This window comes from Choloepus didactylus, chromosome 12 (assembly GCF_015220235.1).
Source record: "Choloepus didactylus isolate mChoDid1 chromosome 12, mChoDid1.pri, whole genome shotgun sequence".
NCBI classification, from domain to species: Eukaryota; Metazoa; Chordata; class Mammalia; order Pilosa; family Megalonychidae; genus Choloepus; species Choloepus didactylus.
In genome coordinates, this window is record NC_051318.1 from 33,100,011 (window position 1) to 33,116,250 (window position 16,240).

Below are 16,240 nucleotides of genomic sequence, written 5' to 3' on the forward strand. Positions count from 1 at the left end.
TATGTGTGTCTTAGGTTCTGTTCACTTTTTTCACTTTCTGCTCTTCAGCCTAAATCATCTCCTCAAGTTCGATGATTCTTTTGTCTGCTGGCTCCAATTTGTTGCTGAAACTCTCATTTCAGTTATTCTTGTCTTAAATTCTAGTATTTCTATTTGGCTGCTTTTAAAATTTTCTCTCTCTTCATTAATTCTCATACTGCTCATTCATCATTCTCCTGATAGCATTTTGTTCTCCCTCCGTGTTTTCCTTTATCCTCCTGAGCATACTGATCAATTTTTAAAGTCTTTTTCTAGTACATGCAAAGTCTGGTATTCCTCACTGATGATTTTTGAATTTTTATCTTTTCCCTTTGGGTGGGCCATTTCCTGTTTCTTTGTTTTGTAATCTTTTGTTGCACATTGTACATTTTAATATTTTCAAGTGTTAACTCCAGGATTTTGTCCCTGAGCTATCTGTTCCTTAAGTTTGTTTCCAGCTAGTGATATTACAGAGATTTCCTTGAGTTCCAGGAACTAACACAAGTAAACAAAAGCAAAAAAAAAAAAAAAAAAAAAAAAAAACACAACACCTTTCACAGTCTTTGAAAATTGGCTCTGAGTTGGTCAGTGTTCTCCATCAGTATAGTCCTCCTATCCAGAAAATCAGTCCAAAGAAAAAGTGAGGAGCAGGGTCCTCTCCATTTTTTCAGAGCCCACATCTTGTCCTGGGTGTGTGCTTACTCATGGCCTTAGGATTTCCCCCACTTACAAGAATCCAAATGTCCCCTCCACCGCATATAAAATAGATTATCTCCTCTCCCAGTTACTCTATTATGTCTTAAAGCAGGTAAGCCTTTGCTCCAGGCCTCTTGGATTTAATTTTTTCTGACACTGCTTTAGCTGAGTTAGAGCTGCTTCTGCCTGCAGGGCAAGTTCTGAGAGGGTGAGCCAAAAAGGAGTTTCTTGGTTCAGTCTTTCAGGCTGTCACCTGTTAGCTTGGCACCTGTATGCACATAGAGGTTACTCTGCTTCCTACAGAACAAGGCCAGAGATCCATAATGTGAGGGCAGGCTGGCTCCTACTGCATGGGTGAATTTGGTGGTAAGATCTCTAAATTTATTTCTTCCTTTGTGATTTATACCTTGGTTACAGGGTTAAGGGAAAAAAGAGGATATAATATGAAACTGTTCTATGCCATACTTATGGAATAAACTGCTAACAATCCTGAATATCCATTCTCCTTTGTTCCTGGGCCCATAGGCCAGCTAGAGATTACATTTATGAGCATACATAGATGTGGCCACATGCTCAGTTCAGCCCAACGAAATGGGAGCAAATGTAAGTTTTCCATTTACTTCTGACATAAGACAATCCACTTTCTCTGTACCTCAGTTCTTTCCCCTTCCTGCATATTTAAATGCAGATGTAGTAGTGACCCAATTACACCATTCAGGAAAATAGCACTATGGGGATGACTGACTTGGGACACTGAATGACCTCATGGAGCACACTGGCCCTACCAACTTATACTGACCAGACTGTTGAGTAAGAGAAAAATAATGTTCTAGCTTAATTAGGCTATTGTGTATGGACATCTCTTTGTTATAGCAGCTTAGCCTTTTCCCCAGCTAATACAGTGCAAAGCAAATATGATCTATTATAAGTAACAGAATTTTTTAACCTAACTGTTACCCCGCACAAATACATATGCAGAAAACTTTCAATTATTAATAATTTTGAGAAATGGAAACTCACGAAAAAATTAAAGATATTTTTTAAAAGTGTTCAACTGTTCAAAGAACCCCAGAGAAAACAAGCATTAAGAAAAGATTTGGCTTTGAAGGATTGTATGTTATGTGAATATATCTCAATAAAATTGCATTAAAAAAACAGATTTGGGGGCTTATGTGGTCAGTGTTGACTTTAAAAGAAAGCTGCTATAGAAGACTGAATAGAAGCAGAAGACATTTCAAACTGGGATGGAATAAACAATGAGCAAAGAAGAGCAGCAGCTGTTGTCCACGTATTTGAAAAGGTTGGCAGAAAAGTAAATATAAGAGTCTAAAAAAAGCACCCACAAGTAATTCAAAGATTCTTGGATGGTATCAACTTGTATTTCATTTTTGTTGGGGAAGGTTTTTCAACTATTTGAAGGCAGGGAAAGAAAATCAGTAGAGATGGAAATACTAAAGATTCCAGAGAATACAGATACAAAGAAAGTACCTCTGAAGGCAGAAGAACATAAGCTCAAAGTACTTTGTAATACTATCCTCAGACTTTTCTTAGCCTGAGCAACCAATAGTTTGGGAGTTGTTTTTGTGAGAAGGCTCAGCAGAAGCAATCTTAAAATAACCATGGCCGAGCCACTCTGAAGAAGCATCTTTCACAATAATGAATCCCTGGAAGCCACTCCTAAAGTTGACCCACCTAGACCAGCTCAATGACAGACTTGAGTCCCCAAATCCATTTACACAGGAAGACAGTTTTTGACAACTTAAAGTATTTTAGAAGTCAGACATTATAGTAGAGGTTCCCAAAGCTAATGCTCACAAGTGGAATGACGCATCATATATAGGTTTTCTAATTATTTGCTATAACCACAGCAAACATATTCTTCAACTATGTTCCAGCAGTCAGGTTCCCTCCTGTTATTCTTTTAACTGGAGCCTCACAGAAAATGAGAAACAAGGGGGAGCAGGACTTTCATGTAGAACTGCCACTACAGTGGTATGAGATATAAGGATATCTTTCTTTCCATTTTTAGTTCTGAAAGTCAGAGGGAATGCAGGGAGTGCTGATCAATAGGAATCCTTTTTTAAAAATACAGTCAGAAAGCATCAGACATTGTAAGAAAATGCAAATAAGAACAGAAAATTTTCAGTGAAATAGAAAACACTAGAAAAATGGAACATATTAAAAATTAAATTGTAATGTTTCACATCCACATTTTTTAAAACCACACACTAAATACAAAGACTGAACAAATCTGTTTAATTTTATTATTTCCTCACAGCAATTCATTAGGAAATGTTGTTATATCTAATTATAGAAAATACATATATTTAAATTAGGTTTTTCTTTTTCTTCCTCTTGTATTTCGCAGTTTCCTTTTTTTCTTCCCAAATACAGGCTTGGCAGTCACCATGACTACCTTTGTTTTCTTTCCATCATCATCGCTAGAGCTACTAGTAGTCACACCTTCATCCTTTACACGATCAGGTTTCTCTGTGTTCTGCAAATCAGAGGAGCTGATTTTTGAATCTTTAGTTGTTTTTCCTATTTGCATATTATTTAAAGATAAACTTTCAACATCTTCACTGGAAGATGATTCTGAGAGATAGGCCTCCCCCAAAAACCCACCACATTTATTCTCTCGTTTAGAAACAGAAAGCCTCTTTCTTTTTGGGCTTGATGAATCTTTCAATTTATTTGCTATGCTTCTCTTCTGGGTTTTTTCTTTTGCCTTATCAAGAAACTCAAATTCTTTCTCCATAGCAACAGAAACCGCTTCTATTTCACTGGCTGTTTCTTCTCTTTCTTTCCTCAGCATACATGTCACAGCTCTGTTGAGTCTCTGGCTCTTAATACGCTTAGTCTCTTGTTTCTCCTGTTGAGCTAATCTAAAGAAAGAATCAATTCGGAGCTGGGTCTAAAAAGAAATAATAATAAATCAGACAAGTAAGTAAAGTTTCTAAACCAAATCAAAGAGCTCAACCTTAATCACTGGCATTACAGAGAATACTAATTCATTATCTCTCAGGAACCAGTTCTCTGACAAATGAATTACTGATAAATTTTACTTTCTAGATCATACTTAAAGCAGTACTTACACCAACTGTCATTAAGTCTTCTGTCCACATCTCAAATATGAAATCTCTTCCTAGGCATTCAAATGTTAAATATTTTTCTGTAGCCATATCTATTGTCTTCTCTTGAAGCAAAATAATTTTATAGGGTCTATTTCTAAATTTTACTATTTTCTTCTTTGAAAAACATTATCATCATACAATACCTTTAGGAAGCAATTTCACAGTATTAATTAGGAACTACCTACTTTTAGGAATATATTCTCAAAAAACAGTTACATATGGAAAAAGTTGTATGCCTAATATTCATCACAGCATTATTTATGAAAAACCGAAAATTAGAGGTCCAACAACAAGTGAACGAACTACTTAAGGTAAATTCCCTTGAGAAAATGTAATCTGGTCACTTGAAATTATGAAAACTAAGCAACAACACACAAAAGAGTCCTACATTAATAAGTAGGGAGAAAGTTAGATGCAAAAAGTTACATTTATGTATGGTAGAAACACATGGTATTAGAGGGAGGAGAAAACAAAAGGAAATAAACCTAAATGTTAACATCTGTTACAGGAGGTAAATAATGGGTAATTTTAATTAATTCTTTTCACTTTCTAATGGAGGGGAGTATTTTAACTTTATAACAAAAATTGAGAAAAAAAATGTTACAACAAAATTGATCTGAAATTAAGGAGCAACCAGTCACTAAGCCAAATACATTTCCTCCTCTATTGGTTTATGCTTCCAGTAGAGAAAATCATCAGACAAATAAAGGGAAACTCTGAAAATGTTTACCTCAGGTTTTGTTTGTTTTTTTGTTTTTGTTTTTGTTTTTTGTCAAAATTAACCTAACCTAATAGAAACTGATTTAATTTGAACATATGATCTCAAAGTATATGACCTTATTTCTGCCAAATGATTTATTTGTGTGCATATTTTGTGGATTGGTTCTAGGTGGGAGAAGGCTTATTTTTGTGTGGGTAGGAACATGCAAGTAAAGCATGTTTTCTAATTTTTTCAAGATCAAGTAAAGCAAGTTGCAGTTACCTAGATGGGTAAACTAAGGACTATAACAAAAGGCTTTTTTTCTCAAAAATATCCCCTGCCTATATATTATAATGGCTGAACTCCACTTTCAAGATTCATTTATAGAAGTAAAGCATGTTAGTACTTAAAGAAATTTAATGATCAGAATTCCTTTGGATTGGATAGTTCCAAGACCTTTTAAAAATGAAAATAACCCTGAAGACTTATTTAATCAGAAACACTGCTGTGTGACATCAGTTGCCAGACTTTTTTTTTTCTAAAGTCAGAAAGAATAGGAAAGGACACCAAAGTCCAGTCCTAAAAGTGAGATTAGAAAATGAAGATAAAGTCAAATTTTTCTTTTTCTGTTTTCCTTTGTTCTCTCATCTAAGGTATAATTTTAAAATGTATGTGATATGCCCTAAAATAAAAGTATTCACTAATCTTTAATAGTTGCCAACCATAGCCTTAATATGTTTACTCTGTATCCTGAACTTAGGAATCGAGTCCACCATGATTACCTGCTGTGCATTCAGTCGCTTTAGTACTGGAAATAGAGATTCATCTGTTTTAGTCCTGTTCCAGCCAAAATACCGCTGACAAAATATGCAGGGAGTTAAGACTTACACATGTTTTTAAGGATATTTAGCAAGTGATAAATCCAAAGGTCCAGTGAACCACCCTTGATTCCCCATATCTCCAAAGACTTTCAGATATATAAAGATTAAAGCGAAAAAAAAAAAAAATAACAAAACAAATTATTTGAACATAATCGTCCGGCACTATGTTCTTTTCAATATCCTCTAAGATAAAATGTATCCTGCTATCATTTTAGAAGATCAAAGACTTGACTACACAAAGATGTTACCCTAGAATAAAAACTAGTTTCAGATATCATACATATTTTTTCTTTGAGAGAAAAAACAAGTGTTAGATTAATTCCATTGTAAACTTTTAAAAATTTTTCCAAATGATTACATATACAGTAAGAACAGCAGTAATAAAAAGGACAAATTAATGTTGTATTCTATTTTTTCAGGAAAAACAATACTTAAGTACCTTGTATCCATGAATGCTTATCACGGTTTATTTCAAAGATCCTCTTTAAAACTGAGAGGGTAAGAACTAAAAGAGATTATTAAATATATAGAATATGAAGAAAAAACTGATCCAAGTTCATGTTCTATAAGTTTTAAACATAAACACTTATTTGGCTCGATGCTTCTTTATGTTTTAAGAAATAAAAGGATATTCTCTAATTTTTTCAAGATCAGGTTTCCCCCACAGAAATGATCCTTTAGAGTCATCAACTACAGGTTTGAGGTAAGCTTCTGCGACAGCTGGGTTAGGAAACCCAGGTGTGAGTTGTAACTTCCGTAACTTTTTCTTCACTTTGGTGTCATAAGGATTTGGTCTTATCTTCTTATTTTTTTGAGCTTCTTGCCACCACTCTCTATAAGACAAAGGAAATTATTTATAAAGCACTAAGACATTATAATAGATGCACTACAGAAAAAGACATAAACTCAAAGTTAAACTCCAAAACAAATTATAAGACTTATAGAATAATGTTATTTTTAATATCATTAACAACAATATTCGGCAAACATCTATTGAATGCTTACTCTGTGCTTGGTACTGTGTTATGTATTTCACGTGCCTAATAATGACACAAGAAGAGTTCTATCATTATCATCACCTTACAGATTAGGAAACAACTCAAAAAGTAGGAACTTGCTCAAGATTTCATAGCTAGAACAGGTACATTCAGACCCGAGCAAGCAATCACTGATAAGTACGATACTACAAAAGTCACAACTTCTTTGAGTCTCTTTCTTAATGGTAAAGTGAAAGTAAGATATCTGTATCACCTACCTTGAATCAAATACAATAATGGATCCAAGAATATTGAATGAAATGTAAAGATGCCAAGAATATGGTAATTTTTTTAAATGCAGGACATAATTGTAGATAACATATGATCCCAAATATGGAAAAAGTGCATATATGTGGAGAAAGAAAAAAAGTAAACAAATATTTAAAATAATAAAAGTCAATAACTATCATTTTACTGTGTGCTAGGCAATGTTCTAAGCACTTTACCTATTAACCCATTTAATTTTCATAACCCAAATATGTAAGTACTATTCACTTCCCTTGTTTTAGAAATGTGAAAACAGATTTATAGCTATACAAGATTGGAATGGAATGTATTTATTAAAATGGCTCTCTCTCTGAGAGGTGAGAATACAGCTGCTCATTTTTTTAAATATTTTACCTATTTTTCATTTTTTATGAGCATAAATTATTAAGGAAAGCTAAAGATAGCCACACATTCTTTGACACTATTCCTATCAAGAAGTAGGGGCCATGTCAGGTGGGCGTTGCGACTACTTGACCAATATAATATATAGAGGAAATGACACTATGCTAGGCTTAGAAGACTGCAATTTCCACCTCCTATTTTTTGGAATAATTGCTCTTGAAACCAGACAAAATGCCATAAGGAAGCCCTAGCTCATGGAGAGACCCAAACGGAAAGGATCCAAGGCCCCAGGCCAACGTTCTGATTGAGTTCCCAGGTGACCATCAGCACCACCTTGCCCACATGTGTATGAGCGATCTGAAGTGGATCCTCTAACCCTACTGAGTTGCCCTAGCTGATGCCGTGTGGAACAGAGATGATACATCTCCACCAACACCAAACCGAATTGTGAATTCTTGAGCCAAATAAATGACTTTTGCTGTTGTTTGAAGCCACTGAGGTTTAAGGTGGTCTGTAACGCATAGAGAGATAACCGGAAAACTTTCTATAACTAGGAAAAATAAACAACTTAAAAGTTGAAAACAAACATAACCCTACAAATCCACACATTCAATGGAACCTTAAAAAAACATGTCCCAGTACTTTATATATTTAATTAATGTTAGGAAGTGATTCACAGATCTCAGCCAACATTTCACCTCACCGATGCAGGAGTGCCATCTAGCATTAAAACAGAGTAACTACAGCCTTCACAGTAGTATCAAAATGCAAAAAGGAGAAAAGTTTTTTTTTAAATCAGTTTTGCATTATTGTTTCCAGGAGGATATGCTGGGTGAATACCTATAATCCTCTTTGACTTTATTTTTGTATTTTTATCTTTGAAATGGTAATCATGATTTCCAGCTAGGAGTATCAATGCAACAACACTGTGAGCTCATGAAATGAAAAGGCCAGGTACTTAGCATAAAGATGAAAGACGGTACCTGTCAATGAGCTTAACTGTGGGGGAAACAATAAAGACTGGGGGCGACTGTGATGAAATTGAAGGATTCATGTCCCCTGGCAAAGACAGAAGGGTGAAAGAGGGGAATTGCTACAATTCTATTCCTGCTATTTCAGGGCCATTTGGGAATTTGGGACTAGTATTACTAGATCTTCATTTCCCTTGTGATAATTTTTCCCCAAAATTACCTATGAAATCTCCCCAAGTTAAATATGGGTAGCTAATTCAAAAGTAAAGCTCTAGGGGAGGAGCTAAGATGGCGGCATACAGAGGAACGGAAGCTAGTTAGTCCCCCTGGAACAATTAATAAACAACAGAAACAACAAGTAAATAACCTGGAATAACTGCAGGGAGACAAATGTGACCATCCACTCATTATACACCAACCTGAATTGGGAGGAATGCCCAAGATCGCAGCATAAAATCTGTAAGTAAAAACTGTGGACCCAAGCCAAGAACCGAGAGCCCCTCCCTCATGGAAGTCTCGCGGAGCTAGAGAGCAGCACTCCCTAAACAAGTCTCAGCCCAGCTTCAACTGGGGTTTTAATGTTAACTGCTCAATACAGACTGCAAGTCCCCAACAAGCAAATAGAGGCTTCTGGTGACGACTGACACTGGAGAGCCAGGGGATGCAGCTGTCTCAGGACACAGAGCCCCAAGGATCGGGTGCTATCTCTGGCCAACAGGTGAATCCAGGGGCTTTCTGCACCTTTCTCTCCCCCTCAACCTGGGTGGCTCAGTGAAGAAAAGCCTCAACCATTAGTGGCTTGTAGTGCTCTACAGTAGAGAAAGCCTCAGCCATTTTAAACTCCCAGCACTCTGACCCAGAAAAGAGTGGAGATAGCAGAGTCAGAGAAACAAAGAATCTATTTATATACAAATGACCTCTCTCTAGGGGGCACAGCTTCCCAAGAGAAAAGAGGTGGGGCCCAGTTCTACTGCCTGCCTTCCATTCAGAACCAGACCCCAGAGCCTGGGGGGAAAAGCCACGGGTCACACCTCCTTACACCAGCCTGAGTGACAGGCTGACAGGAGCCACCACCTGCTGGGCAGAAAAGCACAAGGTGTGTCAATCCTCTAAGACACACCATCAGGGAAACCACATACTGAATATTTCTTTCTGCTGGGACGTGGGCCTGTTCTTATCTGCGAACACCTGACTGGGGTGGCCAAGGAGGCCAGAGGCCTAAACAACAGAAAACTACAACCTACACTAAGAAAAATGAAGTTATGGACAAGTCAAAGGAACAAAGTTACATTTCAACTGAGATACAGGAATTTAAACAAATAATGCTAAATCAATTCAAAAAGTTTAGAGAAGATATGGCAAAAGAGATAAAGGCTATAAAGAAAACACTGGTGTACATAAGGCAGAAATTGAAAGTTCGAAAAAACTGGCAGAATCTATGGAAATGAAAGGTACAACACAAGAGACAAAAGACACAATGGAAACATACAACAGCAGATCTCAAGAGGCAGAAGAAAACACTCAGGAACTGGAGAACAAGGTACCTGAAAGCCTACACACAAAAGAACAGATATGAGCAACGTCTCTGGGAACTTAAGGACAAAACAAAATGCAGGAATGTACATGTCATTGGTGTCCCAGAAGGAGAAGAGAAGAGAAAGGGGGCAGAAGCAATAATAGAGGAAATAATCAATGAAAATTTCCCATCTCTTATGAAAGACATAAAATTACAGATCTAAGACGCGCAGCATACCCCAAACAGAATAGATCTGAATAGGCCTATGCCAAGACGCTTAATAATCAGATTACCAAACACCAAAGACATAAAGAGAGAATCCTGAAAGCAGCAAGAGAAAAGCAATCCATCACATACAAAGGAAGCTCAAGAAGACTATGTGCAATTTCTCAGCAGAAACCATGGAGGCAAGAAGGAAGTGGTGTGATATATTTAAGATACTGAAAGAGAAAAACCGCCAACCATGAATCCTATATCCGGCAAACTGTCCTTCAAATATGAGGGAGAGTTCAAAATATTCTCTGACCAACAGACAATGAGAGAGTTTGTGAACAGGATACCTGCCCTACAGGAAATATTAAAGGGACCACTACAGACTGATAGAAAAAGACAGGAATGAGAGGTTTGGAACACAATTTTGGGAGATGGTAGCACAGCAATGTAAGTACACTGAACAAAGATAACCATGAATATGGTTGAAAGAGGAAGGTGAAGAGCATGTGGGACACCAGAAGAAAAGAGGAAAGATAAAGACTGGGACGGTATAACTCAGTGAAACCTACTGTGTTCAACATTTGTGATAAAATATACAAATATGTTTTTTCACGATAGAGAACAAATGTCAACCTTGCAAGGTGTTAAAAATAGGGAGGTATCAGGGGAAAAATACAATCAACGTAAACTAGAGACTATAATTAACAGAATCATTGTATTATGCTTCCTTTAAGGTAACAAAGGCAATATACCAAGGTAAATGTGGATAAGAGGGGGGCATAGTGGAGGGGTGTGAGACACGTGGCATTGGTGGTGCTGACTCTTTATTCTACTTTGATCTAAGGTTATCTTTCCTTTTGCTGCTTCCTAGCTGTCATGTTTTTGGTTTATTTGTTTTCTCTCTTTCTTTTTTCTTTTTCTTTTGCCTCTTTACCTTCCTGGACTCTTCCTCCTGCTTTGTGGAAGAAATGTAGATGTCCTTATATAGATAGTGGTGAGGGTGGTGAACACATAAATATGTGATTATACAGGGAACCATCAATTGTTTACTTAGGATGGAATGTATGGTGTGTGAACAAAACCATCTTAAAGAAAAATGGGTTGACGATGAAACCTTGAGGGCAATATACTGAGTGAAATAAGCCAGACCCATAAGGACAAATATTGCAGAGTCTCACTGAAAGGAACTAATTATAATATGTAAATTCATAGACATGAAATATAAGTTACCAAGATACAGAATGAGGCTAAAGAATGGGGAGCGGTTGCTTAGTATGAGCAGATCGTTCAACTAGGATGAACTCAAATATTTGGAAATGAACAGAGGTGACAGTAGCACGCTGTGAGAATAACTAACAGTGCTGAATGATGTGTGAATGTGGTGGAAAGGGGAAGCTCATTTTTGTCACCAGAAAGAAAGCTGAAGGTTGAAAGATGGCAATGTATAAAACAGTAAACCTTGTGGTGGGCAATGTCCAAGATTAACTCTACAAATATTAGAAATCACTTTCATGAACCAGAACAAATGTACGACACTACAACTAGAAGTTATTAATAGAGGAGTATATAGGAAAAACATACATACCTATTGCAAACTATATATTACAGTTAGCAGAATTTCAATGTTCTTTCACAAACAGTAACAAATGTACTACACCAATACCATGAGTCAATAATGGAGGGGGATTGGTTAGGGATATGGGAGGATGTGAGTTTCCTTTTCTTTTTTTTTTTTTTCTTCTTTATTTTTTTCCTGGAGTAACGAAAATGTTCTAAAAATTGAACAAAAATTAATTGTGGTGATGGATGCACAGCTGTTATGATGGTACTGGGGGCAACTGATTGTACACTTTGGATCTTTGGATAACTGTATGGTATGTGAACAATCACAATTAAAAAAAAAAAAAAAGTAAAGCTCTAGAGTGACACGGACAGAGAGTAAAACCATGTTTGTGCCCGCCCCCCCTCCCTGCCCCCCGGAACTGAGGGGAAATGCGGAAATGTTGGACTTCCCCACCTGGATTATTGTTGATTTTCTCGCATACATTGAGTACTGCCAATTTGGTGGACTGAGCCCTCAATCTGGGGGGCTTTCCCTTGTGAGGCTTGTTGCTGCAAAGGAGAGGCTAAGCCTTCTTATAATTGTGTCTAAGAGTCTCCCCAAAAGAGCCTCTTTGTTGCTCAGATGTGGCCCCCTCTCTCTCTAAGCCCACTAAGCAGGTGAACTTTCTACCCTCCCCCCTACGTGGGACATGACTCCCAGGGGTGTGAATCCCCTGACAATGTGGGAAATGACTCCTGGGGATGAGCCTGGACCCAGCACTGTGGGACTGAGAGGATCTTCTTGACAAAAGAGGGAAGAGAGATGAAACAAAGAAAGGTTCCAATGGCTGAGAGATTTCAAATGGAGTTAAGAGGTCACTCTGGAGGGTATTCTTATGCACTATATAGGTATCACTTATTAGTTTTTAGTGTGTTGGAATGGCTAGAGGGAAATACCTGAAGCTATCAAACTGCAACCCAATGACCTTGATTCTTGAAGATGATTGTGTAACTATGTAGCTTGCACACTGTGAAAACCTTGTGGTTCCCATTCCCTTTATCCAGTGTATGGACAAATGAGTGGAAAAATGGAGACAAAGATTAGATGAAGAATAGGGTGGGAGGAAGGGATGGAAAGATTTAAGCGTTCTTTTTTGCTTATATTTTTATTCTGGAGTAAGGAAAAGGTTCAAAAATCGATTCTGGTGATGAATGCACAACTGTATGATGGTGCTGTGAATAACTGATTGTACACTGTGGATGACTGTAGGGTGTGTGAATATATCTCAATAAAACTGTACTTAAGAAAAAATAAATGAACAATGGGGGGAGGAAGGGAATGGGATATTTTGGATGTTCTTTTTTATTTTAATTTTTATAGTAATGAAAATGTTCAAAGATTGATTGTGGTGATGAATGCACAACTATATGATGATACTGTGAACAACTGATTGTATACTTTGGATGACTGTATGTTATGTGAATATATCTCAAATAAAATTGCATGAAAAAAAAGAAATCCTAAAAAGAAAAAAAATAAAGCTCTATAGAGGTGTACATTGTGTAGGCCAAACCAAACACACCTGAGGCTGAATTCAAGCTGAAGGTCCCACATATCACCACTTTAAAGAATAAGTTACTAGTCAGGGTCTGGTTAGGAAAAAGTGAAAGCAGAAAAGAAGCAGGTCAACTTCTCAATTCTATTGCTCTTCCTGCTTTCTAACTTCACATTCCTCCTAAACCTCCTGAATCAGGATTGAGACAGCTCATATCTGCCATCAGTGAGCCAAAGACAGGACAGAAGACCAAAGGCAGAAATTGTTAAAGCTGACTCTCAAAAAATGTCAACAATTCAACAGGCAACAAACAAGCAACAATTTTTGAATAACAAAAAAGGAAAATGACATCAACAGGCCATTCACTAAATCAGAAATACAGTCAATAAACATGAAAAAAAGATTCACTCTCATTAATAATTAGGAAATCAAATTGAAAAGTTAGATACCATTTTCACTTATCCTAAAATAATAGTTACACAAAAACCCAGAAATAGATACAGAAAGACACTCAAATCAATGTTTGTTTATACTTCTAAAGTATAGAAATAAGTTAATCATGATCATACAAAAACAAAGAATACTATGGATCCATTAAAAACAATGATATAAATCAATACAATGCTGACAGTATACTCTGTTCTATAACCAAATGGGTTACAGGTAACAAAAATATATGTAGCATCATTCCATTCTTGTTTTAAAAAAAAATACATATATATATATATATACACAAACATACATGAATATGAGTATGTATGTATACATATAAATATACATGAGCATACATGTGCATAGAAAAGTCTAAAATCACATAAACCAAAATGTGAATTCTAACCATATTTTTAGTCCATTATTTATAATTTTTCCATTTTCCATTTTTTATTTTTATAGTAAAGTGATTTGTAAAAGTATTTGAAGCTTTTTAAGTTATTTACATACCATGATCCATGAGCTACCTGATAACTTACCTCCAGTATGTTAGTGTCCATAACAATAAGAAAAGTATGACAAGACATAAAGAAAGCATAGATTTTGGATATTCTTTTTTATTTTAATTTCCATTTTATTTTTTGGAGTAATGAAAACATTCAAAGTTTGACTGTGGTGATGAAAGCACAACCATATGACGATACTGTGAACAACTGATTGTACACTTTGATTGTGTTATGTGATTATATCTCTATAAAACTGCATTAAAAAAAAAGAAAGCATAGAACAATATACACTGGTATGTGTGCTAAAGTTGAAAGACGGCAATCATTAAAGCAATTCTGTATTTAATGTTTAATTCTATTCACTGACTCTACAGACCTGAATGTTCCAGAATTTTTCAAACATGAGAACATAACTGGAGAGAACACCACTGAATCATATATCAACTACTGCCAATAGTATCTCATGACAAACTGATGTAAACAGTTTCTTTAGTAGAACCTTAAGAAACTACTAAAAACCTCTGAACTGCACACTTTAAAGGGTGAATTTTATGGTGTGTGAACAATATTCTAAAAAAAAAAAAAGATGTCATCAAGGGCAAATCTTAACCACATTCACAGACATAGTCATACTACTATCATCTTAGAACCACAAAAATTGAAGCATATCCCAAGTATAGCAAAACTCTGGATTTGGATGAACCAGAGCCCACTACTGAACCTATCACAGAACAAAGACAGTGAAAAAAAGGGACAGCAGTACTGAATATAAAGTTCATGGCATTATATTTCCATGCTCCTCTCTGGCAGCCCTCTTTGAGACTCAACACGCGCAATTATACGTTTGCATCTTCATCCCATCCACCCCACTCTCCCAGCCCACAAGAGCTTGAGAGCACAGTCTATGACTTACTCATCTTTCTTATCCCAATATTTATTGAGTAGCTACTCAATAAATATTTGAATGAATAACATGGTGATTTCTATACTCCAATGAAATCCCACAGGACTGGGCTTTGTACCTTTGAACTAGGATAACCGCATCACCACTTTAAAAAAAAAAAAAACTGACTCTGATTTCATCATTACTCTGGAAAAGGGAAAACTAACTTTTATAACCCCAACCTCCTGTTTCTCAATGAACGATCTGTGACATTTCATTATGTAAATAATGGCTCTATTTGTTAATTTGTGAGGTTACATAAACATGTGAATTAAAGAAATTAAGAACTTACGAGAATTTTAGGAGAGGTTCCAGGCCATGTCCAGGGAATTCATTGAGAATTTCCATGGCTGTTACACAACCTACAGTTGGTATTCCTTCTGTATAATCACTTCCAAGTAAATAGGCCAAATTTATTAATTTGTTCCGGTCTAATCCTGTAAAGGCAAAAACTACATGTATTTCCGCATCTAATGATATTTCTTTTCTATTATTTGAAAATAGATTCTTTTCTTTAAATTCTGTTAAGATTTTGAAAGTTGCATCCAGCTTTAAACGTACATTAACCCCAAATTTAGATATCTAGCCTGGGTGTCTCCTCTGAATTACCGTCACATGTATCCAAGTACAAACCTAACATTTCCACTTGAATGCCTAAGGAACATCTCAAATTTTACATGTCCAAACCTGAACTCATCATTACTCCCCTACTCCACCTGCTCCTTTCACAGCCTCCCTCATTTCATTAAATGCCAAGTCATCTTTGATTCCATGCCTTCTCTCATATCACATACACAATCCACACACAAATCCTTTCTATAGCACACTAATCCTACTGGATTTTGCCCTCTCTCCCTACCTCTCTGACCTCAACTCTTGCCGTTCTCCTTCTCATTCACTCTGCTCCATTCACACTGGCCTCCTTGCTTCCCTAGAACACACCAAGCAAGCTTCCGCCTCAGGGCCTTACTAGCCTCTCTGTCTAACATGTTCATCTCCAAGATATCAGCAATACTTGCTTCCCATTTCCTTCACAACCCTGCCCAAAAGTTACCTATGAGAAAGTTTCCTGGTCACCACTCTATCTGAAATAGTACTGCACTCCTTGTCAATCTCTCTCTCCCTTTTACTGATTTGATTTTCTATAGGGCACACACCACCAACTGCCATATTAAGATATATGCATTAGTTTAACCATTTCCCTACCAGACTGCTTTATTCTCTGCTGTATCCCCACTGCCCAGAACAGCAACTGGCACAAAGAAGTCACTCAATATATGTTTATTGAATTAAAGAATGACTGATCAATGCCAGAAACACCAACAGTACAATGAGGTTCATGATTCTAGTAGGAGGGATTTCTACCTATTTCTCACTTATACCATCTTTTGCTTCACTCTGGAGTTGTTAGAGTAACCAGCCACTGACCACCCAGGTCAGATGATTCAACTGCAGAAAATGCCTAAATAGAAATAGATTTTAATTT

At 36.5% G+C, this 16,240-nt stretch overlaps 1 protein-coding gene across 5 annotated transcripts in view; it reads right to left on the bottom strand.

Moving 5' to 3' along the window:
- Nucleotides 1-2,956: 2,956 nt before the first annotated feature.
- The window catches only part of ERCC5 (ERCC excision repair 5, endonuclease), a 37,990-nt gene continuing 24,706 nt past the window's right edge, over nt 2,957-16,240 (bottom strand). For 3 of the 5 annotated variants that reach the window (XM_037799696.1, XM_037799695.1, XM_037799697.1), the window contains 4 exons: nt 15,047-15,191; nt 6,062-6,262; nt 5,331-5,415; nt 2,957-3,628 (listed from right to left, as the gene is read on the bottom strand). In XM_037799696.1, coding sequence (XP_037655624.1) covers nt 3,047-3,628; nt 5,331-5,415; nt 6,062-6,262; nt 15,047-15,191 — 1,013 coding nt within the window. In that variant the 3' untranslated portion in view covers nt 2,957-3,046. Of the gene's footprint in view, nt 3,629-3,809; nt 3,992-5,330; nt 5,416-6,061; nt 6,263-15,046; nt 15,192-16,240 lie in introns of all 5 variants that reach the window. The other 2 variants (XR_005211053.1, XM_037799698.1) reach the window with 2 other exon arrangements.